General features: G+C 38.5%; 1 protein-coding gene across 3 annotated transcripts in view; it reads left to right on the top strand.

The window, feature by feature from the left end:
• The first annotated feature begins 2,311 nt into the window (after positions 1-2,311).
• The window catches only part of aass (aminoadipate-semialdehyde synthase), a 29,645-nt gene continuing 5,791 nt past the window's right edge, over positions 2,312-26,165 (top strand). For 2 of the 3 annotated variants that reach the window (XR_006371387.1, XM_044125641.1), the window contains exons 1-19: positions 2,312-2,440; positions 3,745-3,976; positions 6,205-6,381; positions 9,409-9,493; positions 10,591-10,658; positions 10,757-10,903; positions 11,028-11,106; positions 12,262-12,389; positions 15,520-15,668; positions 15,796-15,918; positions 16,098-16,209; positions 16,336-16,395; positions 17,927-17,994; positions 21,901-22,022; positions 23,228-23,357; positions 23,506-23,616; positions 24,760-24,868; positions 25,020-25,160; positions 25,273-25,440. Coding sequence is in view for 2 of the 3 variants with exons in the window: in XM_044125641.1 (XP_043981576.1) it covers positions 3,758-3,976; positions 6,205-6,381; positions 9,409-9,493; positions 10,591-10,658; positions 10,757-10,903; positions 11,028-11,106; positions 12,262-12,389; positions 15,520-15,668; positions 15,796-15,918; positions 16,098-16,209; positions 16,336-16,395; positions 17,927-17,994; positions 21,901-22,022; positions 23,228-23,357; positions 23,506-23,616; positions 24,760-24,868; positions 25,020-25,160; positions 25,273-25,440 (2,196 nt within the window). In the remaining variant the exon portion in view is untranslated. Of the gene's footprint in view, positions 2,441-3,741; positions 3,977-6,204; positions 6,382-9,408; positions 9,494-10,590; positions 10,659-10,756; positions 10,904-11,027; positions 11,107-12,261; positions 12,390-15,519; positions 15,669-15,795; positions 15,919-16,097; positions 16,210-16,335; positions 16,396-17,926; positions 17,995-21,900; positions 22,023-23,227; positions 23,358-23,505; positions 23,617-24,759; positions 24,869-25,019; positions 25,161-25,272; positions 25,441-26,165 lie in introns of all 3 variants that reach the window. The other variant, XM_044125642.1, reaches the window with a different exon arrangement.

Genomic DNA, 26,165 nt, shown 5'->3' with positions numbered 1-26,165 from the left:
CCTCCAGATTGCAGATGGTGGATCTGCCAGTAAGCTAATACAAGTAAATGAACTGAACTTCATAAAGAACCGTTATACAAAGTATTTTAAGTTAATGCCTGTCACTGACATATTTTCTCACACACACTATATAAAATGCACAAAAGACAACATTTCTGACTTTTTGATGTGATTCTTTTATTGTGTTGGACTTTCTGAGTAAAGAGCACAATGTTTAAATTTGATACAACTGATTCTGATAAATCATTTTTTATAAAATGGCATTCATGAACACACATCTTTTCAGGGGTGTATTCATGAACATATTTACATTACTGTATAATTCAACATGCATTCGCCATTTCAAGATATGAAAACAAAACGTCATTTCCTTTTTAATTTTAGGTGTTTTATCATATTGACAATAAACTTTTATAAATCAGTAATTATTAAACATTAGCTACATAGTTTTCTTACTTTTTTTAAAAAAATGTTACAGTATGATATAACTTTGGTATGGACAGCATAAACAATATGTGGAGAAAAGCAATAAATTCAGACTAAATTATTTTATTTCATTACATAAACTGTCTTATTGCCCTAATATGTCAGATTGAGATATTTCTGAAATGCTAAAACATGAAAGAAAACTTAACTGTTAACAAAATTGTTTGTGTAGGAACAAACATTTCTTACCAAAACACATCATTCTTTTAGGTATAAAATGTGCCAATTAAGCTGTCATTGGCACATTTATAACTGAACACTATTGTAATTTAGTCAGTAAACACTGCAAAATGTATGTATGTATGGATTTCTTTATTCTTTACCAGTAGGATGAAGTGACATCATACCATGATGTTTATATAACTGTGACATATAAATGTAATGTCACAAATTTAAAGAAAACCATAGGTTAAAAAGTTGACAAAGATTCTTGGATATGTATTTTTAATGAAAAATTGCAGTTAGTAAAAACTGCTATAATGAGTTACCATAATAAAAATATTATAAATTTCTCACTTCATAATCCATATTGGGGGAAAAAAGCACTAACTAACTCAGAAAACAAGAAATCATATTTTTGTCAACTCTCCAAAATTAGATGATAGAAGATGACCTGAAACTGGCTCAGTGATGGCATGTTATTTCACACACATTTACATACACACAGTCATATGAAAACTAGGGGTGGCAGATCCTTCCAAAAATAATATCAAAAAATATATTTTGAAATAACAATATCATAACATGTTCAAGATGTTCTGCTATATTTTTCTTTGGTCAAATAGTGTTTTTTTTTTTTTGTACTTTCCTTTGTAAACAGTCACAGAAATAAAATATATACTCATATATAAAATCACATAATACTGCGTCAAAAAAGAAATAAAATAGACAAACATAAATGCAAACTAGCCGAAGCCATTTTGGTGAACAAAAAACCGTCTGAAATCATTTTCCAACTGTAAATAAAAATACTTAAATGCACAAATGAAAGGAACTTCTGTGGTTCAACAGAACATTAGTTTTACAAAATGTCAAAAAGCCCCCTCCACCCCCAAAGAACTCCAACATTCTTTTCAAAAATGGTGTTTTTGAATATAATATAATAATATCATGACTCAAGATAATATAATATAATATAATGACAGTCTGTCAGTGTTGATCTTTAGCTTTCATGTTACCGAAACTGCAACTCCCTTATGACTTTCTTTAAACAGCATAGAACCTGTTTGCAGTTTGTGACAAGGAGCAATCTGTCCTAAGCTAAAGGTTTGCTCAATAAACTGGAATATTATTTAAAAGTTCACTTGTTTCAGTAATTCTCTTCCCTAATCACACATTTGATCCACAGTATATTAATGTTTTCAAGCTTTTTAGTTATAATGATTCCTACTTCCAGCCTATAAAAACATGCCATTTATCGGAGTACTGTATAACATCGGGAGTTGACTCTTTAAGTTCAGTGTTAGTAATCAAGCATTTATGTCTGGCAGATAGCGTATGTAAAAACAATAAAATAAAAATAAAAACAACAACAACAACTACTACTACTACTACTACATTATGGTGGTAAAACGAGTAACTGCATTCAAAGTTACAAGAGAGCAGTAATTAATGCATAGCCTATTATTAAACATGCAAACAAAACTTGAAGTTAAATTACTTGGAACAACATTGTAATTAGCATAACTTAACAGAACAATATTGTGTGTTTACGGCTTTATGCACACTATTTCACATCAACAGAGATGCGAATGACTTTGTTTCGTCTGAGCGAATGTTTTTGTTTTTGAGGTTTTATTTTGAAACTCTGACCGGAAGCGGATTAGTTTACTCTGGGCACGTGAGGTGGAGCTACTTTGGATTTGCACGTTCTGGCTGGGTGACGTACTCGGGAGTATTGTCGCAGCCTTTCTTGGTCCAGAGCCGCTGGGGCGAACAGAACCCGGTGAGAAAGGTAAGCTGGAACCCGCAGGAGCAGCGGTGCTGGTTCGGGTTCACGTTCTGGCTGTGTGGGCAGGTGAATGTGCGGAAGCAGCTCCAGGAAGTGGAGCTCAAGCTACAGGTCAGAAAGTGTTTTCTAGAGAAGAGCAGCAGAGCTGCTGCGCTGTCCCCGGAGGCCCACACTGTCCCACACTGTCCCACACTGTCCCCACTTTCTTCCCTGGGAAGAACTTCTCAGATTACTCATACGGTGTTGCAGGGGACGTGATATGCAGACCATATGGTAACACCCCGCTCACTGACGCTCCTATGTTGTTTAGAAGAAGTCCAGAACCAGAGCGTGTGTCCTGCTGGGCTGTGGACAGGGACACACTGTACGGTATATGTGGTCAGGGCTCCTTTTGCATGAATTATTGCATCAATGTTGCGTAGCGGAGGAGACCAGGTTGCTTTGGTAGTGACCTCCAGGTCATCCTTTTGGTTGGTTCTGGATCCTGTTGATGTGCAATGTCCCTGGAGTTTAGCTCAGGCCAGGTTGCCATGGTGTTTAGTAGGTGTTAATATATTTGGCAGTGGCAATATTTCTGTCCCGTCCTCTTTGTGGAGGGTGTCAGTGACTTTACTGGAACCGATTATTGAACACAGCATGTTTCTATATAGGTCTCATTTTCTCAGAAACTAACGTAACCATTTGAAGCTTTGAGATTTAATGTTGAACATTTTTGATGGGTAATATGGATTTATGCCACGCATAGAGCCATAGTTAGTGGGGCATTTCCCCCCAATAAACTTCATGATGTGTGAACTTGCTACTGATTGGCTGAACCAGCAGCTGCCACACTGACAGGAAGTTGCAGCTCTGCAGGGCCAGACATTCTCTTCAGGTATGAGGTATAAGAACCAAAACCAGATATGTTCTGGTTCTATGGGCCAGTTGGTGGTTCCGGGTGTTCTGGTTGGGCAGAGCTGGGGCCTTAAGTTGTTCTCCTGCAGCAGTGAGCCAGCCAGATCTCTCAGTTGCAAGTTGTCCATGCAGCTAGGAGTGATACCGATATTGGTATCAGTAGTGTGATTGGTATTGGTATCAGTTCTGTTATTGGTACCAATAGCTATATCAATATTGGTATGGAAAATGGTATTGTTGTGGCTATCAGTATTTATCTGTATTGATATTGGAATTGTTATCTATTGATATTGGTATTAGTATCAGTATTGATATTGGTATCCATATTGGTATCTTGAGCCCCAAGTCTCAGTTCAGTGTCCTCAGAATGACCATGTTTAGTCCTCAGCTGGTGTTCCTGTCTCTGTCAGCAGGACGGCTGAAGGCATGCTCAGACTTGTGGGCCTGCACCGTAGCAGGACGCCCAGCTACGTGGGGGCTCAGCAGCGCAACAAGCACCACAGGGCCGTCATGGCTATCCGCCGTGAGGACGTCAACCCCTGGGAAAGAAGGGCCCCACTGGCTCCCCGCCATGTCAGGGAGCTGACGAATGACGGTGTCAAAGTCCTGGTCCAGCCATCTAACCGCCGCGCCATCCATGAGAAGGTAGGCCAGCTTGAGTTTTTGTTCAAACTTAGAAAGATACTCACTTAATTCGGGAACAGCCCACTACAGTCTGCCGTACAGCGAACTCATGAGCTATTCATGCAGTCTGAACCTTGTGAGGGTATTGATATACCTGAACCTTTTCAGATTTAGTTGTGTCATAAACTTCTGTCTTAGTGTTAATCTGTCTTTATTGTGACAGATTAACACATAGTTGATGAAACAAAAATGATGCAGTGTTAACTTTTTCCCAATAAACTTACAAAGTAACAAGTGTCTTCTTGCTCTTAGTGAAAGTGGGCGGTTTTCTTCTCTAGTATTGTATGATTCTGCTCTCTGTCCTGTGTTGTCTTCTTAATCTTTTGGAGACTCTGCATATTTTCCAAATTCTCAATTATGGATCTGGTAAAAAGAAAACAAAAAATAATAATAATTGATCTGGTCAGGTCAATGAAAGTGATAAAATTTTCTCGACGAGAAGATAGGGCAAAGGAGAGCCCTGTTGCTCCTTTACATCCTTGATTTAGAGTCCCAATAAAACAGGTGGCAATCCATTTTCTGCAGTAATAAAACTGTTAGCTTCAGTGAAGCTGGTAGCTGCAGCGAAGTTGTTAGCTGTAGTCAGGGATGCCACCAGAAATCTTGTCCCCATGACAAAAAATTTAATTGGGCCCCCCTTTGCAGCTTCTGTTACAATTTCTTGAGTCTATTTGACCAATAAAAATCGTCACAATTTTAAAGGCATGCAGTTGTCTTGCTTTCTTTGGTCCAATTCTGACACTAGCACAGTATTTAGTGCTAGTGAATTTTACATGCATCAGTCAACATACTGCATGCAAATAATTTGCTTAATTTTTTAATTAGTTTTAGCTCATTGAAATGTCTCTCCCCCCCAGCAACAGTCACAGGCAAAGTGCAAAACATACACGAAGCAATCCAGACTTCTCAAAAAATGCTATGTTGTTGCATTTCATTCAAGGGGCAGAATATATCTTTAATAAAAAATATGTTTTCTCCATATTTGTTAAAGATGCCTGTCACCATGTCATGACAGTTTGCTATGAAACGGATAATCTGTGAACAGATCAATGTCCTCCACCTCCTCCCTGTGCTGCAAATGCTGTCTAAAGAAATACACCGGTCTGACCAAAAAACAACCAATCAGATCCAGGAGGAGGGTCTTAGTGCTGTCAATTATCCTCATTCACTCACTGCTAAGTGCGCTAATGGAAGATTTTATAAATATTGTTTGAATTTCTGTGAGTAATAAAAAAAATTGTCTATGTTGTGTTACTGTAAAAAGGGCAGAGAGAGAGGAAAAATCCACATAGATTCCCTGTAATGATGCTACTAACTAGCTTGTCATTGAACACAGTGTTGCTCACCTTTTTCACTGGGAAAAGGGCGAGTGGTTATGCTGGTATCTAGAGTTGTTGCTGATTAACTCATCTTTTGTTAAGTGTTTTAAGAGGTACAGGGACAAGTAAAATATATGAACATGTTGTTAAATTCTTTCCTTCATTCATTAAATGCTGTTGAAACAGAGGTAAACAGTAATCTCTAGGTAAGCTAACTATGCTAAATGATTGACAATGTCACACAGTCTACCCACCTCTCAGTGAAAAATTGTTACAAATTGACACTTGTCTTTTTCTCTCTCTATTTCTCAAGTTTTTTGAAAACCTGACTTTATAAATTTTCTTGGCAGCATAGTAACTGCACAGTAGTTCTTGTCCTCTACTGAGTGCTGCTGAACGCAGTCACCCAAGTGCAGCAGGAATAACCATTTCATGCAGATCCAGGGGGTTGTTCAGTGAAAATATGGTTGTGTGCTTTTTGGTCTGGGAGGGGTAACATTTATTTTTTACTGATAAACAATTTTAAAAATACTATATGATTAATTTTGTAATTGACCAGACCCACAACATTTTTCAATTTCTATAAGAAATAAATAAATAAATTTGTGGGAGGCCCCCCTGTCGGTCAGGAGCCCTTGGAAATGTCCCAACTTTCCCCCCCTATACAGCGCCCCTGGCTGCAGTAAAGCTCAGGCAGTGACAGACATACACCTGTCTGTCCGGTGTCCGTCACAAGCCTGAGCTTTACATTGCTTCAGGTGTAAAGCCTGCAGTAAAGCCAAAGCTTTACTGCAGCCAGGGGCGCTGGCAGGAACCACCTTGGCCTCATGGTGGTTCCTGCTGTCTCATTCACCATGAGCTCTGTTTCAGTTCTATATGAAGGCAGGGGCCATCATTCAGGAGGACATTTCAGAGGCATCTCTGATTGTTGGAGTGAAGAGGCCCCCGGAGGAGAAGGTCATCCCCAGGAAGACGTATGCTTTCTTCTCCCATACCATCAAAGCTCAGGAGGCCAACATGGGACTACTGGATGACCTGCTCAAGAAGGTCAGTTACACACTGTTCTTCCTCTTAACTACTATAGCCTACTAAGTGCTCTGTATTCTTGTGTTCACAAAGAAATATGCTTTTGTCAAATATCAAGGATGATCTGAATGTCTTTTACCAAAGCTTCACACGTCTAGCCCAACACACACTTCTCCTCAATAGACTTCCCTGTTCAATCTTTAAAGGGATCCATGGTTAGTTTGTCTAAAAATTTTGTAAACTTTCCATTGACCAAAACTGTACAGTTTGTGATACAAATAAACTCCTAATTACTTAAAAAATGTAAATATTTGATATTTTTCACCCATGGAGGTTGCCATTTTTTCACCTTGCTGGGTTGATAACGCAGTTGTGTCCATTTTCTACTGGAAGAGGAAATGCAGGAAGGCTAACTTTACTCCAGTTTTTTTTAATCATATTGTACTTGAATGGTGTAATGCCAGATAGAGTCTTTGTAGGCTGTAATAAAAAAACAGTGCTGTGACTGTATAATTTACCATATGACAAAAAAGAAAAGGGCAGTGGGAAAAGTGCCGAACAAAACTTCAGAAGAATTTATTTGTGCCTTAAATATTTCTCTCCTGAAAACTTTGAGTCATTTGTACAAGCAAAATTGACGAAGGTGATTGTTACCTTCGCAAGCTAAAAGCAAATGCTGTGCTGACAGTTTTTATTTAGACAATGAGTAGACCTCATCTAGTGATGCGAAAGTGACAGAAAAATCAGAGACATGAAGCGCTTGGAGCTCTTTGAAATGATAACAAAGCTATTGCTTCTGCCACCGGTACTGAATGTGAAACCACCAATCTGACACTGGACGGGAGAACCAAACCCTTAACAGCTGCTACTGGACCAAAGACCACACCTGACACAGGGCTTCTTATAGAAATACTTAGCAGATCACACAGTTTGATCAGAGGTATGTGTCGTTTATTGTTTTATTTATGAAGATAAAGTTGGCTGCAGCGCCAACACTAGCTACGTTGGCCATCTCTGTCCTCTTCATCTTTTAGGTCCTCCTCATCTTCATTGCTCCTTGTGATTTTTTCATTCACATCAATTTCAATGTGCTACGGTTCAATTTGAAAAAGCTTAAAGACTCATTGATGGTTTGGCTGGACAGAGCTAATGTAGTCGGACTAAGCATGTCATGTACCCAGAATGTATTGCAGCGTGAGCAACATGGCGACGTCCATGTGACAATATTCTATTAACATTTATAAAAACAAAACAGCCTGCCGTATTGTTACTGTATTATTTTTAGATTTAAAATAAATATTTATTAAAGTCACACCTAGTTTCAAAATCAGATGAGTAATAATTTTTTGAAAAGTTAGATTATAGGTAATACTATTTTAGTTGTTTTGTCCCTTACCTCTGATTCTTGTAAGAACAGCTGTTGGTTGGTCTTAACATTCTGTCTCTACTCATGTAGAAAACTAGAGCACTGTATTTGGTTCACATTGGTTCTGGGATGGTATCCTGCTGATCTGTTCAGGCCTGCAGGTCTTCTTTTCTGTCTGTCTCTGACACTTTGTCCTAATTTCTGCCGGTCAGCCTTGATCAGTGCTTCAACACAGGGTAACCCGTGAGATATACAGCTGCTTGAAAGAAAAAAAAAAAGTTTATTAATGTTTAATCTTTAGTCTAAGCACCAAAACTAAACAGAATTTTACTCATTAAAGACAAGAGAAAAACAAAGGAAAAAGTTAGGACACCCTATCCACTGACAGTTAATCTGCAGTAAGCTGGTTCTTGTATCCATTCACCATTTCTGACATCCTGAGATTCTTCTAATTAAAGGACGCTTTTCATTTTGCTTCTTTCAAATCTCTGAAAGTCATGTATTTTCATGTATAATCTGCCTTATCGTCACAAACAAAATTAATTTGAATGTAATTATTAGGCCACATAGAACTCTGCACTTTTACGCACTAATTTTCCACAAAGTTGGAAACTGGGGATGAGGATATGGAAAGACATTACTTTCAAGCTTATATACACATTTAGTAAAATGTAGAGGACAACCCAGCAGGGTAGGCACATTCCTTGTGCTTCAAATCCTGCAACATATTTCACTCTTTGCACCCTAAGTGGAACAGGGTGCATTGAGAACAGAAATGAATTCTCAATGTCTCATAATTTTAAGGTCTATGTGACAATTTGAGATTTACAATTGTCCTTAAACAATGTTTAAGGACAATTGTATACAGAATAACAGAGAGAGAAAGGAGAGATTAAAAAATCTGATTTAATCAGTTCAGTCACGATGACTGTGGCGGGGCTCTATTATAACTTGGACAAAACAAAAGTGATTGGCCAGTGCTATAGTTCACTTCAGTGAAATTTATTGTGCTGTTCTTCAGGCTTCAAGTGAACAAAAGAGGAATTGTACAGTGCATATACAGAGGACGTCCAAGGCAGGAAAAAACAAAACAGCAGTACCTTCATTGAAAAAAGTCCACATTGCAAACTACCAACTTTTCCTGTGGTCTTGAGCCCTTCTTTAGAGCCACAGACTCTGCCCACAGGAAGATAACAAAAAGAAGAAAATAAAACAATTACTTCTAACTCAAGTAAACTCTTATCAAAGTATACAAAAATAATCATAGTTCTGAGAAAAAAAAAGAAAAAAACTTGTGACCAAAAATACAATACTCAATTTAATAGAAAACACACGTACATCAGAACGTATGTTCTGATGAGCTAATTACGCCGTCATGTGCCACAATTCAGAAAATGTTTGAAAATTTTAACCGGGAAAATGTTTGACGCTGAAAATAGCAGGTTAGGGCGGATATAAAGGAACACCACATGTGCACTAAAATGAACCGAGCCAGTTTGAGCTGAAACAAAATGTAAGTTGTCGGTTGTGCGTATGTGTGCGTGTGTGTGCTTGCATGCTGGCACTTCAGTATGTCCCAGCTTGTGATGGCTCCTCTGTCACAATGACCAATGGGAGTCAGGATGTAATCTCCATCTATATTCCATGACAAACAATAAGAAAATCAACTTTGTGTTTTTCAGGAAGTTCGTCTTATTGACTATGAGAAGATGGTTGACGCCAATGGTTACCGTATTGTAGCGTTTGGCCAGTGGGCCGGTGTTGCAGGTATGTTAGGTTCTCCTCTGTTTGTCTCAGCTGGTTGGTCATTTCCCAGCACTCCTTAGGCATAGTCAAACATATTACTTTGTAATAAAATCAAATTTCACCAAATTGGAACCAGATTTTGTTGGAGCTATGTCTTGGGTCTTGTTCACACTGCAGGCCTTAAAATGTCACAAACATGATAAAACTACATATATGGCTTGACAAGATGAACTACTGTGCTTTCATCCTGTCTACACAAATGTTTTTAATATTTTTTCTCACAATCTACTGTAAATTCCTCAGCATTGCAGAGTGATGTTGTTACTACCAATTACTACCCAGTAACTACCCAGTGGTGGGGATTTCAGCAAAGATTTGAGCGATTTATCCAAAACTGCAGATAAATCGCTCAAATCTTCACTGAATCTTCACAACTTTCTCTGCTTCTGTGCATTCAGCCTGAGTTGTTTACACTTTGACTTACCCTCATTACATCACAAGATGAAGAAGGAGTTTTATTTATATAGCACTTTTTCAGCAACAAGGCAAATCAGAGGTCATAACATTCACACATAGCGAGCGTGCTCAGTGGACATAAACATGAATAATGGTGCAGCATATCTTGCTATTTTAAAGTTGTTATCCAACTAGACCCAGAACATTAACAACTTGATCCTCATTACCATCCACCATGTTTGTTGTTTTTCTTCCCACTTCTGTGCATCAGAATGCTGAATAGTGATGTGTATCAATGATGTACAGGTCAGATGAATGCCACCTGGCCATACAGACTCGGGTCACATTCGATCAGAGAATTGTGGGATTTAGGTCTACATATCCATGTGCACTGGATTGCATTTGTACAAATCTGATTTGTGGTGTTCAGGCTGTCGTGAAAAGATCAGATACAGGTCACATAAATCAGCTTCTGATTAAATCACTTCAGACTGCAGTGTGAACATAGCCTTAGATTTTAGGGAGACCAAACAAAAAAAACAATTTTTGTTTGCTAAAAGAATCCAAATTCCATTTAACACGATTAAAAGTAATTTTTTTGGTCATTATCTTTTTTGTCAGTCTAGGTGCATTAAAATAAAAATGATTCCACTTTCTTGTAGGAATGATTAACATTCTTCATGGTTTGGGACTTCGTTTCTTGGCTCTTGGCCACCACACTCCTTTCATGGTGACAAATCTATTCTAAATTTATTTGATTTGAATTTGTCTAAAAATGTTTCACAGGAACAAACAGAAGCAGTCACCTCTGCTCTCTGATGTTCACAGCACATTGGGATGGCACACAACTACAGGAACGTCAGCCAGGCCATCCAGGCCGTGAGGGATTGTGGTTATGAGATTTCCATGGGACTCATGCCCAGATCCATTGGCCCCCTCACCTTTTGTTTTACTGGAACAGGAAATGTCTCCAAGGTACACAAATGTTGAATTCAGTTTGAATATTCAAACATCAAGAATGAGATTAAAAGCAGCTGAAGCTAAGAGAAAATCCTTGATTTTTATTTTTATATTCATTTTGTATTTTGTATTCCTTTAGGGAGCCCAGGATATGATCAATGAACTTCCTGTTGAATATGTTGAACCTCATGAGTTGAAAGATGTCTCTGAAACTGGAGGTATGACGTTTCTACAGTAGCAGTGTGTAGCTCAGCAGTTCTCAAACGTTTCATACTGAGCTCCAACACTGAATAAAATAGCCAGTCTCACATACACAATGGAAAAAATGGCTTCTGTGCAGTATCACTTATTTTTCACTTTGTCCTTTTCACTAAAACTTTGGTTGTGTCTTGTTAAAATAAAGATGAAATAATTTTACATTCATGTAATTATGAGCCATGATTATATGAATCATGGCTCATACACAGGGCTTTATGACTCAAACACACAAACTAAATGTGTGTTTAAGAGTCATAAAGTTCATTTGTGCAATAAAACTAATAAATTTAATGAACTTCTTTTATTTCAACAACCAGAGAATTCCCTCTGTTTTCATGATTGTCTAAAACAGATCAACATGAGAAAGTAGACTGTTGTCTCAGCACGCTTCCATGAATGGCCAATTGGAATGAAAATGGATCACATAAACACCGCAATCAGAATATTCGAACTGAATTAAGATCTATTGCAATTAAATTGTAATCTGAATGAGAGGGATAGTTTGGGAAAATTGATAATCGGTTACCAACTGGTTACCAGCTCTGAGTAGAGACCAAAAGATTGAGATCACAGATAAGCAGCTGAAATGAGTGTCCTCTGCAGGGTGTCTGGTCTCTGCCTTAGAGATAGAAACTCTAGTAGAGACTCAGAGTAGAGCCTCTGCTTCTCCTCATCCAAAGCAACCAGTTGAGGTGGCTCAGCATCTGGTTAGGATGGACACCTCCCTGATAGGAGACCCAGGAGGGACGATTTTCCTCAGCTGGGTTCAGAGAGGGAGGTCTGGGCCTCCCTACTTAAGGGCCAGGGGCCCGACCCGGATAAGGAGAAGAAAATGGATGGATGTGCATGTCAGTGTTTCTGTCCTGAATAAGGCCTGGGGCATGTAAATGCAAATCATGACCAGATTAACTAGTTTTGTGCTCATATAAACAAAGCATTCGGATTATTTAATTCAAATAAATTTTAATCTGATGATGGATCTCTGTGCATGTACACAATCAGATTGTTGGATAAAATGAACACATTTAGTTCAGTGTGTGTTGTCTGACAAAATGTGTCCACTTTAAACTTGGTGTTGTGTTCTAACAGCGCACTAACAGAGTTGTTCTTCATAGATATGAATAAAGTGTATGCCACAGTTCTGAGCCGGCACCACCACCTGGTGAGGAAGAGCGATGGCAACTATGATCCCATGGAATATGAGAACCACCCAGAACTCTACACCTCACACTTCAGAACCAGCGTGAGTTACTTTTCTCTTTTCTTCACTCCCCCTCGCACCGCCTCCATGCAGCCTCCCAGGAGCTCCTGTCAGTCACTTGGAGCTCTCATGTTCCATTGAGCAGCAGGAACTAACATCATACTGTCTAGCAGTATGAAAATCCAAAACTGCCCTAATTAAACTCTGTAAACAGGATATTTATCCCATTTTTATGGGATAAATATCCTGTTGGAAGCATTTTTAACATAATGCTTCCAAAAGGATAGCATTCCGTTATCCAACTCCAACAACAGTTAAAAATGCTGTTGGAAGCATTTTTAACGTAATGCTTCCAACATCCACACAATAATGTTTCTTGTATTATTCTTACATATTTTAATATATTTGTTGCTTATATTGTTGTGCAGTATTGCTTTTAGGTAAAATGGCTAAAAAGAGAAACTCAACTTAGAGCTCCTTTATGGAGCTAAAACTATCTCATAATTCACAAATGCACAACATAAGATCCACAAATGCAAAAGATTCACAAATGCACAGAACGAGATTCACAATTGCACAGAACAAGATCCACACTTGTATTTTTGATGCAAACACAAGTATATCTTGATTTACCAGCTGTTTCTGGCCTGTGAGTTATGCAGCATTTGTGTGTGAATTTTGATACTCCCCTGATGTCTCAATTCACAAATGTCTGTTTTTAATAAATGGTCTATCTGATTGGATGATTAGCAACCAATCAGATGAACGAAGCCTGATGTTGGGGTAACCTAGCCAATCACATTAACCCATTCCAACAGCGCTGTATTAATTATGTACCCATTTTCTCACCAATTACTGCATTTGTCTGAATTTTAATCAGTATACTTAGCTTTGTTATAATTTAACTTCTTGTTTCATTATGTCTCTTGAAAGTTGAAAATGCAAGATTAAAGCATGTGTGATTTCTTTGATTTTTGTATTTTTTTGCAAAAGCCATGTTGAGATTTTGTGTACAGTTTGCTTATATTGTTTAAACAGTCAATGGGTGTAACTTGACATGTGGGACATCTCCCCTGCACTTCCTTTGTCGGTGCCCTTTGTGGCCTGCACTTTTTAAGATGTGCAAATGTGATTTTCTGAGCCATCTTTAAATACACCACGAGTGTACACGGATTGGTGTGGGTTACACCTGTGGATCCAAGCTGGGTGGTGTTAGGATGTATAATGTTCAGCAGGTAGCTAGAGTTAAAAGGCAAAAAACATTTGGTTTCAGATAATACGTTCTAAATGATGGTTAATATCATATTAAGCTAAGCATACTAATGTTGGCATTACACATGTTTCTTTCCTTGCCAGCTCATGCCAGGAATAAACCCAGTCCTCTTTGATTTCTGTACAGAAGTTGTGCTCACTGCTTCCTTTCTCATATTTAAAAGAAATCTTTATTGTCACAATAGAAAGAGTCAGGGAGGAGACATTAGACAAGAGGCCAGCAGCAGGATGGTGATGCAGGGTCTTCTCAGGTAAGGAGGGATTAGAACTTACTCAGAAAAGAGAAGGAAAGGGAAAGCTCTGTCTCTTAATTTCAGCTTTTTTCTATGACTATTCTAGGGCAAAAATATAGCTTAAGTAATTTGCTTCCTTGACCACAATGTTTTGAAAAAGGTGCCACAAAATCTGTAATTCTAGGCCACAATAATCACACAAAAAACAGACAACATTCTGGAGGGACTGATTTAAGATAATATAAAATAATACTTTATTGATCCCCTAAAAGGGGGAAATTTAGTTTGTCCTAGTATGACACACAATAATAAATAATTAAAGTAGTAATAATAATAAATATACAACAATAACTAACAATTAGCAGTGTTAGTCTTAAGGACGCACAAATATCGCTCTATATATTGCTAAATCTATAGTCAACATTTAAAACGCACAGCTCTAGACTATGAGTATCATAAAGTCCTCAGGCAGTTTAGTTTAATTCGGTGCCTCTTCATAGTCTCTGAAAAGATTAAAATATAAAAAAAATGAATAGTTAAATACATTACATAGAAAATAAATCATTGTAAAAATAATGTTTAGATTTTAGTGCATTAAGCAGTTGAAGAATCCCAATCATGTATTCAGTTTTGGCAAGAATATAATGCATAAATTGTATTCTTTCCTCATTTTAACTTCGAGAGGCTTGCAGACACCACTAAAGGAAATCCTGCCCCTTATGTAATTTTTGTCTGTGACTTTAAAGTGATCCAGGATTATTGAACAGAACATGCTGTCCTAAATATGTCGTAATTTTCCTGTTACCTAAAAAGTTGCTGATCACACAGTGTTTCATTTTTGAAGCTGAAGGTAAGAGCAGCAGCAAAACATTAACTTCGTTGGCCATCTCTGTCCTCTTCCTCTGTTTGGTTCTCCTGATCTTCATCACCGCTTGTGCTTTCTACATTTCCATTGACTTGAAAGTGCTCCGGTTCGAATTAAAAAGGCTTAAAGACGTTACTCTTTGGGCTAGAGCAGTTGGACCTGTAGAAGTTATTTACCCAGAATGCATTGCAATGTGAACATGGCAACTTTCATGTGACAATATTTTATTAAAATTTATCCAAACTAAACAACCTACAGTATTTTTTTGCATCTAAAATAAATACAATAACTAATGATACAATAACTAACCTTGATTAGTTAAAACTAATCACGGATCCCTTTCAATCCAGAGTGTATTGGGTTTGTTTGTTGTCCCTACTACAGGAGCCGACGCTCATTTCTCCTCTTTGTTGTTTTGAACCTTGTAGTTTTGGTAATTCGGTTCCCCAGCTGTTTGGTGCAGGATGTTCCATAGCAACCATGCTTCACTTTCTCATGTGACATGCATTTTATTTTTTGTTTAGACATTCTTTTAAAATAACGTTCATGGTTGAAAATTTAAATTTCAACCATTTAAATTTTAAATTTAAATATTTTCAATGCACATATATATAAAACCTAAATGATCCAGAAGGATTTAGGTATAGATGATGCAAAAGTGAACTAATCAGCTGATCTGAATTGTTCTCAGTGCTAGCAGAGAATGAGCTTGCTATGTGGATGGTGGTAGCATTATGTGGTGCTGTGTGAACCAGGTTTAAGGTCAGCAGTGTCTCTCATCAGTCATATCTCTTTCTACCAGGTTGCTCCCTACACAACATGTCTGATTAATGGCATCTACTGGGACCCCCACACCCCAAGGCTCCTCAGACGCCTTGATGCCCAAAGACTCATCAGACCCCTTAGATCCTTGAGGGCTCTCAACGAGGGGTCACCAGTGCTGCCTCACAAGTAAGAAACCTCTAAAAAGCAGCCATTGTGGTAGCGTGATATTTTCACTCCGTAACTATAACATTTACTGTTGATATGATGTATAAAGCTTGATGCTCTGAGTGTTGACTGTCTGCTTTCTGCCCAGACTACTGGCCATCTGTGACATATCTGCAGATACTGGAGGCTCCATAGAGTTCATGACTGAGTGCACCACCATTGATAAGCCTTTCTGCATATATGACGCAGACCAGCACATAGACCATGACAGGTACGCTGCAGACAGCTCACTTTAGAAGCCCTTCATCACGAACATCACTGTAGCTTTTTACACTTTTGTTAGCATCACCATTTTTCTTAGGCTAATTTCTAAGGAACATAGTTGTTGTCTGAACTGAGTCTAATATTAGACCATGTTGTGTGTGTGTGTGTGTGTGTGTGTCTGTGCAGCGTGGAGGGAAATGGGATCCTCATGTGCTCAATTGACAACCTTCCTGCCCAGCTCCCGATTGAAGCCACTGAGTACTTTGGAGACCGACTCGGCCCTTACATCTGGGAAATGGTAAGCTGTGTGTTTTCCTTGTGGAGGCCTCTGTGAAAGAGCTGCAGCATGTCGCATTGGTAACCTCAGACTGATAGGGTTGAATTCCTAGAAAGTCATTTATTGATGATCAGTGTGTCATTCCAGCTGCTCTCAGATGCCACCAAGTCGCTCAATGAAGAGGAGTTCAGCCCACAAGTCAGAGATGTAAGTGATGCCATTTGATTATCCAGATATTATTGATTTGTTTGGCAGAGTAGGGAGCATTGTTTAAAATTGTTTACACCAGATGTCATAGCAACCAGAGTAAAGTTTAAGTAAAGCCCTGTTCACACTACATGATTTTAGAATTGTTGGCCGATAGTCGGCCGGTTTTCAAAACATGAGAGACCACACACACTAGCTGATTAATAATCTTAGGAATAATGTGTTTGATCATAGAGTGTGAGGTTTTCCTCACAAACATTTCAATTCTAGATATGAAATCCCTTAAAATTCTGCAATACCACACCTGAATTTAGAGTAAAGAAACATGGACAATGACGTTGAAGCAGTAACTGTAGTTTGGGAACTTATTTTAACCAAAAAAGGCGCAACACAAAGTCAAAGCTTTAGATTAAGAACTGGTGTTGGCGCGATCAAAGGTTATATTTGTTGCACTACAATATGGGGGTGAGTTGTACTTTTTCCTCCCTTATAACAAACATTAAACTAGGTTTAATTTCTTTTTCTGTTAAGTCGTTTTATTAACCGTAACCATTTAATTATAGAGTATGTGCATGTATTGTGCCTTGTTTCAGAAAGCTGAATAATTGAAAGATCAGAGCAGTATGAGCTAGAAGAGTGTATGTCTTACATATTCATTTTTAGAAAACCAGATGGCAGTTATCCTTATTTTTTATCCTTCTGGAAGACGTTGGAAGGGTAACGTCTTCCAGCTCCATTCATTGAAACTGCATGGTGAGATAATTGCAAATTTTCTGGCATCACCTCTGCCGCTCCTGGAGCCGTGTGCACAATGTTTGTGCAGCGCACTGCGCTTGTCACAGTTTAATGAACTTCTCCACCTATTTTTTTCTATATTTACTCCTCTGTTTAGACTACAAATAGATTACAATAGATAACATTTTCTGTATTTTTCTCTGTTGTGTTATTACTGCAGACTGAAATTAAATGCTTCATTTCAACCAAATTTTAGAATGCGCTTCAAAACCAGATGTACTCTGTGCAAAAAGTTTATAATTTTTCTGTGTTTCTATTATTATTACTTTTTCTGATTGGCATATTCACCAGGCTGCGTTCTTCCTCCCACATACGGTGTGATAGTTGGGCCAAGACGAACATGTTGAATATTCCTGATTTTAGATCGGAGCGGTCCAGACGTTCTACCAACTGGACCCAATCAGTCAAAACACACCACACACTACAGAATGATCGGTTACGATTATCTCAAGCGACAATCTTAGAACACAGAACATTCGTAAGGGCAAAATAGGGGCAAAAAATTGTGTAGTATGAACTGGGCTTACAACTTTTTTCCTAAAGTGATTTAAAAATGAGGATTTAACAACCCCTTTAGAAATCCTAAAAACTCTTCATCTGGACCAGTTTATGATTATATCATAAAGGAATTTGGACCACTGAAAACATATCATTTTCCGTTGTGATGACAGACATCAGTCAAGCCTTTTCTTGTTGTAATATATTAATGTGACCATCTAAACATGTTTGTCTCCAGGCCATCATCACCTCCAATGGAGCTCTCACCCCAAAGTTTGAATACATCGAAAAAATGCGAGAGAAAAGGTACGCCTGCTGGTTGCTGAGAGTCACTGCTTTCGTTTGTCAGCTCTGAAGGTTGCAGCCTTACTGCACATACCTCAGAACCAGTGTGCTTAGAGGCCACGTTTATTCCCTGAATTCCCTCTTTTGCTCTATCGAGACCTTGTAATAACCCATTTATTTGATTCAGGTGTGTTGGAGAAGAGCTGTATCTAGACATTTTAGGATTGTAGAACATATGGACTGAACACCCCTGATTTAATCCAGTCATTTTTGTACATAATCTGACCTAAACAAGGAAAAGTGCTTGTACAGTCCTTATCACCTGCATTCCTATATTAACAGTTGTTAATATCAGGGTTCCTTTCAATATGATTCAATATGATCTGTTTCAGAATTAAATAAGTGTGAAAGCTGCAGTATGTATCTTTTACAAAAATGTTTTTACATATTTGTTAAAGCTGTCACTATGTTGTAACATAGTAACATAGTCTGTTATGAGACAGATAATCTATGTAGAGACTGATCCGCACCTCCTCCTTGAGTTACTATTGCTGTCTTAAGAAATGAAACCCCTACTGATCAGAAACAACCAATCAGAACCAGGAATAAGGCCTCAGCGCTGTCAATCAAGCTTGTTTACTTGTTGCTAAATTTGATAATGGCACAGAAATAACTTACCGTTCCAGGAAAATTGTTTATCTGCTGCCATCGGTGGCCATTCTAAGTAGCCTTAGCATTTATTGTAGGCTCTGCTGTGGTGAACCAGCTGTAAGGTAGCTGAGAGAAGTGCGGAATTTGTGAGCAGTGCATACATGAGAACGATAGACAGCGCTAAGACCTTTCTCCTGACTCTGAAGAGGAGCTTAATTTTTTTCAGAGATTATCTGTCTCATAACAAATAAACTGCAGCTTTAAAGCTGCATTTCCACCACAGAAAATTCAGCTAGAAGAGCCAGAACCAAACAGAAGCAGCTAGGGAGGTAGGACTTCTGGATGACGCTGAGCTAAAAGTGGACCTTTATATTTAGGACGCAGCAGATCAGCAGCAAAGTAGTAGCAGCTGCAGCTGGGTCTTTATCTGTGGCTAGAGCTTTTCCAAACTGAATGTTTAGTCAGAGGTCTCTGTTCTTGGGCTTACATTCTGGACTCTGCTGCTGTGGACCCAGGTTTGTATAGCCAGACCATAATCAACTTAACTGGCCCAGTGTTCACAAGCCACAATGGAAATACACACACAAAGGAATGCCCCAGGTAAATAAAAAAGGTTCTGGTGAACAGAACCCCAGAGTAGAACTGTGCTAAGCCTTACACAACAAACAAGCCAAGCAGCTGTTTCCCTACATTCTCTGCACTGTGTTTCACTGCTTGGCTTCAGTCATGAACCCAATCAGTCTGTCCCACACACTCAACCCTGTGTGTAGAGTTCTCAAACAGTTTTATTCAATATCCACATAATCTGTTAAAACAACACACATTGATGAAGTTAAACTTGGATCAGGGGTGATAAAGTGAGGAAAGACCAAGCTGGGTTGGGTCTAGTCTGGTCTGGTCAATGCAAAGTCCTTGAGAAACATAAGGTGCATTTTGATACCTCATTGGGACAGGTTCTCTGATTTAGTGATTGAAATTCTTTTCAGAGTAGAACTACTATAAAATAACCACACATTTATGCCTTTTAGAACAGTGGCTGGTAGTCTTGCAGAGCTTTCTGTTTTTTCTGTTTGGCTTTAAAATAATCTGAAGATCAACAAATTATGCAGAGCCATGATTATTATTTTTTTTTTTTAACCTGTGGATGTTGCAGCTGCCTGACTTGTTTGGAGCAAGTGGCAAAATCATTTTAAAAAACTACTTTGATCAGTGATGTATTTTTATTTGTTTCTGATTTTGTCAGTCTTCCATACAACCGGCTGTCTTAAAGATATCAGCCACTAAAAGGGACACCTCAGTGTGATCAGAGACACCAAGATGTACCCCTCACTCATATTTAGGCCACCTCCAACACTTGATCAGCTTTCTTTTTACTTGACCCCAAGTATGATTTTCTAGACAAGCTCTCCCTCCGAAATCTTAATCCTTTTGATTAAGTTCTGCTTCTCAAGATGCATAAACCTCCTGAGGGAACGTTTATCTTCTCTTATTCTAATTAAGCGGCTGAGTGCTTGACTGACCTCCAGTCAGTCATGCTGCTGTACATTCACGTGTGTGATGTCACTTCCAATTAGTCTGGAGGTAATGAGTCTTGTCTGACTCCTGGCAGGAAGAGAGGCATGGACAATGCCATAAGTCACTCTGGGTGATTATCTTATAATGTTCATATTATTGTTGTCCTGATGTGGAGATAATCCAGAATTTTCTAATCAGACTTTAAACAAATGCAGCAGTTTAGAGTATGTAAAGTGTGAAAGCATATGTCTTTGCTTGTTGAATAAAGGTTATTAACATTTTCCTATTAAATATGTTTATGACTGTATTTTTAATATCCAAAACAGGTTTTTATCCTAGTTCACATTATCACAGTTTTTCCAGTAACTTCACAATTGTGTAGTTGTTTGTGTTTCATTTCAACTTTAATTGTTGTGAGTTTGTCTTTACCCCATTCCCTGTAGTTTTGGCAGTTGGTCTGTTTTTCTGCAAAAAGAGTGACACACAGTAGCCACTCTCTGTTGAACAGATGGCTAGGGCCGTGCAGAAACCTTTGGAAGGGCAGGGGCTAAAAGTTAAAAAAAGGCACATTGAACAAGATCTTAAAACACTGTACAAAACATAGCAACAACCTATATTAATCAAGGATGTATATAATATTTAACAGGATCATACTGTATCACTGCCATTGTGTGGGGACAATGTAAAGAAAGTGTATTCTATGTTTCCTTGATGGCAGCAAAAACAGCAACTATGTACCTGACGGTGCTGGAGGGCTGTGCTGATCTGAGATTATAGTTTTTAAACAAACCTTAGGAGAGAAGGTCGCTGGTTATAAAGTTATGAAATAAGCAAATTTGCTGCTATTTTATTTGATAAATCCTAATAATAGGTGATAAATAAATGTATGTGCCCAACTCATTTTGACATAATTTTTGCTGCTTGTTGTTTTTGGAATGAGGGTAGAACATTCACTTTGGAATCTGAAATGTTGCTGGTTTCTGCTTAAAAAAAGTTCATCCAGATGAATACATTTACGTGGGAAAGTATGATCTGAATTACCCAGTTGTCTGTCTTGAAATCGAGTCTCAGAGGTTCTGGAGGAGAACCCCATACACACACCGTCACACATTACTGTGACAGTGTTAAAGTGCCATAAAACTGAGGCCATATACATATAAAGACCCTGCAGAATTAAGAATGAGATATCACTGTATTGTTTGTGTGACAAAGTAAATGGAAAAAGTATTCACTCGTCTGTCTTCACTCAAAGTATCTGATGGATGGAAATGTCACATTATTGGTGGAAAATGTTGTGAATTGATGTCATGTCTCATTTTATGCATGGCCAAACCCTGACATATTAGCAGGGTGTGTATACTTGTGATTCTGCACAGCCTCCAGTGTGTGAATTATTTAGATGTTTTTACAAGATGGAGAAGACATTGTACAACCAGAAGTAGAAAGTTGATCTGTATTTATTATGCTTGTGTTACAACTTGTATTAACTCTTTAACAGCTTTGTAAATGGATTTAACATTTGGCCTTTCAGTTTGGACTAAAGCAGATAATATCTAAGAAACTGGGCTTTTAATCTGAAATTGCCATGATGATTATCAAGTACATTCAATAATTAAATATTAATAAATAAACAAATCACTAATACATAATTTTTTAGTTTGAAATAACAATGAATCAAAAATATGAAAAGTGCACTTGTTAAAGAAACACACTGGAAGAACTTATTGTGTGTGTGTGTGTTTGTGTTTGTGTGTTGTTTAGGGAAAAGGCTCAGATCCTGAAGAAAACTGGTATGAAGAGAGTTCTGCTGCTGGGGTCAGGTTACGTCTCTGGGCCTTTGGTGGAGTATCTGACCCGGGATGAGAAGACCCAGGTGACTGTTGGTGAGTACTGGTGTCTTTGCACTGGAATGGTGGATCTGGTCATAACTGCTGATTTTCACTCACTCTGTTGACTGTTGCTCCAGTAACTGCCTGTAACACATCTCCAACGTTTCTGCCCTCTGGGACCTGTTCAGTTGGAGCAACTCACATCCCATCACCATGTGGGCTGAATGACATCCCAACCAGAACAGCACCGCGTAGTTGTTGTTTTGTCAGTGTATTTTAAACGCTGAAACACCAGCATTATTACTGTTTTTCTATTTCTGACATTCCGTGATGGAAAAACTGTAATCTTTTTTTAAAACACATTTTTATTAGTTTTATGTTTTCACAATTAGAGAAAATTGTGAAAACAATTTTCACAATTGTTCTTTTCTTAGAGAAAAGAACAGAGAATTGTACATTGTACTACATTACATGAGAAGATTATAAGGAAGAGAAAAAAATAACTGCCGCCGTACTATGTCACATTTATGTCAAATCATGTCTTCAATAGTCACCAAACATTTACAAACAGATTTAAAACAACACAATCATAGGTAGCTGCTGTAGTGATTAAAGAAAAGAAAAATAAATATGCATAGTTATGCAAAAGGAGGATATTCTTTAGGATATTCTTTAGTTAAGACCTTGTAAGACTTTCCACTTTATAGGATTCTGAGCTCTTTAGATAAACAGTTAAGCACAGGAGACTACATATTGATGAAATGTTTCTCATTACTCCTAAGAACTACACTAATTCTTTCATGAGGGAGGACCCTAAATAATTATCTTTACCACTCTGTGGCAGTTGGTGGTTTATTCTTAATCCAGTTGATCAAAATGTATTTTCTAACCAAAAGCAATAATTTGTCATAAAATTTGAAGTGTGATTGTGTTAGAGTGACTAATTTTGACGGGAGGCCAAGAAGAAACAATCTTGGGTCACAGCTAATATTGACACAAAACATGTCACTCAGCTATTTGCAAATTGCACCCCAGAGTCTTTTGATCAGTTTGCATTGCCTGAAATAATGGTAATAGGTCCCAACCTCTATTCCACATTTATTGCATAAGGGAGAGGACTGACAATCCATCTTATTCAGTATAAAAGGTGTTAAATATATACGATGTGATATGAAAAATGGTAATTGATTATTACATAAAGGTAAGCAGTCCAGTCAGTCAGCATGTTGAAGATGTTTTCTCTGCTCTCTTCCATTCAGCGTCTGTGCTTCTGAAACAGGCTGAGGAGCTGGCAGCCAGGTATCCCAACACCATCCCCATCATGCTGGATGCCAGCAGCCAGGAGGGACACCTGGACTCTCTGGTCACAGATCATGACCTGGTCATCAGGTATCAGCTGCTTTTCTATTCACTTTGCACCCAGAGTTATCAGTTTTCCTTCTTTTGCTGCTATATTATTATATGTACAATTAACTGGCAGACTAAGGTAATAAACTCTGTGGAATTAATGCTTCTAAACTTTCCATCTGTTTCCCAGCATGCTGCCTTACTCTTTCCATCCCATCATCGCCAAACACTGCATAAGGAGGAAGGTGAACATGGTGACTGCCAGCTACCTGAGTCCTGCTATGAAGGAGCTGCAGAAAAGGTGACCAACAAGAATCATGTTGAGATTTAAATCACTTTCCCAAGATTTCACCTCCTTATTTTACAACAACTTAAAATAGAAAATGAATAACCTATTAATTAAGTTTTAGTGTCAGAAGTTTATAGTTGCAGGTATAATTATTGATCATAAATTTTCATAATGGCTGCTATTAATCATAAAGACTAAAATCTGTGACAACCCAAAGATGTCTTTATCTCACCTAATTTAAAATGCTTAGATTTTTACCAGTGGCAGCTGGCGAAGAGCGTCTTAGTGGGGCTCGTGTGCCACTAGAAGTCCCTTCTTAGTCCAACATAAGCGTTCACCTGAACTGTCAGAAAACTACAATTCTACTGTAATAAAACATTGTTCATACAGGAAAATATCATGAAGTGCAAAATTACCTAAAAGTAAAAGGTCTCCAACAACTTCCAGAATATGAACAGTATTATTACTGTTTCTATATTTCAGCTGTTGTCACAAGTGTCAAGAGCTAACTTTGAATCAAACTACACACTGAAAAAATCAGACTTGTGTATGGTTGTCTACAAATTGAACTCAGAACAAATAGGGTTCAATTTGTTCAGAGGCAACACAGGCCTTCCTACCTAAAAGAACGAAAATATCTAAAATACCAATACACAAATATTGGAGGTAATAGTCTTGGCTACAAACATAAAATTAACCCAGAAGGATTTGTTCAAGTACTATTGGAGCCACAACACCAAGAAAACCCCTGAATTTATCTGACAATCTGCAAAGTTTTGTATCTTAGCTAAATCTGATAAACTCACTGAGGAACAGAAGTTGTTGGAAAATCCAAGATGGAGATTTTGGTCCTAACATCCCCCTCTGAATGTTGACCTCGTCATCATCAACTTTTTTATCATACTGACCCAAAACAGGATTTGTGAACAGTTGCTGGTATGAACTGTCCTGAGAGCATTTCTAGAGTGGATAGAAACAGGAAGAAAAAGCTGCCGCTAAACCAACTGGTTGGCCTTGAAAACTAGTGTGTTGGAAAAACAAACATTTGAAATATTTTGAATGTATCAGATTTAAAGTAAAATACATGCGTAATAGAAAGAAACCAGTTCAAAACCTACAGATTTGAGAGTCTTCCTGTATGCGTGTGTGTGTGAGTGTGGAGGAAGCAGGCATCACCATTGTGAACGAGATGGGACTGGATCCAGGCATCGATCACATGCTGGCCATGGAGTGTATCGACCAGGCCAAGGCTGATGGCTGCACTGTGAGTCAGCTCGCACACTGAGACAGAGGGAAACATTCCACCTGCCCATAGGGCTTTCTGGTCTGACAGAAAGCCCTGTGGGCCGTGAGCTATGGGCTATAGACTACAGGCTACAGGCTTTAACAGCCTCATATGAATCACTGCTGTCTAGGTGGAGTCTTACAGCTCGTTCTGCGGTGGGCTTCCTTCTCCGGAGTGTTCAGACAATCCTCTTCGCTACAAGTTCAGCTGGAGTCCTTACGGTGTCCTCCTGAATACAATCAGCCCAGCTGTCTTTTTCAGAGATGGTGAGGTATGGAAGCCTCAGAGGGACATAAACAGTATTTAAGCTTTTCTCAGCAGAATCTGTTCCTGGCGCTACAGTTTGTCTAAAGGAGAATTCTGATGAGACTTGTGTGTTCAAGGTGGTGAGCATCCCTGCAGGTGGGGCTCTGATGGATTCGACCACAGAGATGGATTTCTTCCCAGGTTTCAACCTGGAGGGATTTCCCAACCGCGACAGCACCAAGTACGCCGAGTCATATGGCATCCAGACAGCACACACGCTCATCAGGGGAACCCTGCGCTTCAAGGTACAGTGGCTACACTATGGGAAAATTTCTCTGCCATAATTTGAGAGCACGCAGATTTTTAGTCTGAAGTTTTGAAGTTGTTTTAATTCTTTCACCCATATTTGAAAAATCCGTTAATCTCCATTGTAACCGCCTGTCTGTGCAAGCCTAAATGCTTGCTCACACAGAGAGTTACTTTTTCCATGTAGCTCCTCATTGCTCCCAGAGCAGAATGTCAATCAGGATGAGTTCGAAGGACAGAACCAGTGGAACTGAATTGGTTCTTTTCTCATGATGACATCTATCTTTTGAAGTGCACCTGTTTCTCTTGCAGCAAAACAGCCCTTAGCATGATGCTGCCACCTCCATGCTTCTCTGTTTGGACCCTGAAGTTGTCTCATTGTTATGATAGCTGGACATCCCATTCTAGCCACTCCTGCCTATAATTGAACAGATGAGCCTGTCTGTACTGTAGAGATGTAAAATCAAGAGTTTACAAAGACTATTAGAAATTACTTAAATCCACTATAATGTCTGTATGTAAACCTCTGGTCTCAACCGTTGGTTAATTTTAGGATGACCATTGTATAAATATGAAGAGAAATTTACATTAAAATGTAAATGGTGTTTTATTAACACGTTTTGTTTTTGGTAAGTACTTCTTAGTTACTTTCTTGGCATTTCCTATCTGTGTTTAACAGGTGAGTAATGTCCTGTGTTAGGCCTTATACTTATAAAATTAGTAG

This window comes from Gambusia affinis, linkage group LG08 (genome assembly GCF_019740435.1).
Source record: "Gambusia affinis linkage group LG08, SWU_Gaff_1.0, whole genome shotgun sequence".
In the NCBI taxonomy this organism is placed as follows: domain Eukaryota; kingdom Metazoa; phylum Chordata; class Actinopteri; order Cyprinodontiformes; family Poeciliidae; genus Gambusia; species Gambusia affinis.
This window is presented reverse-complemented; position numbering and strand designations above follow the sequence as displayed.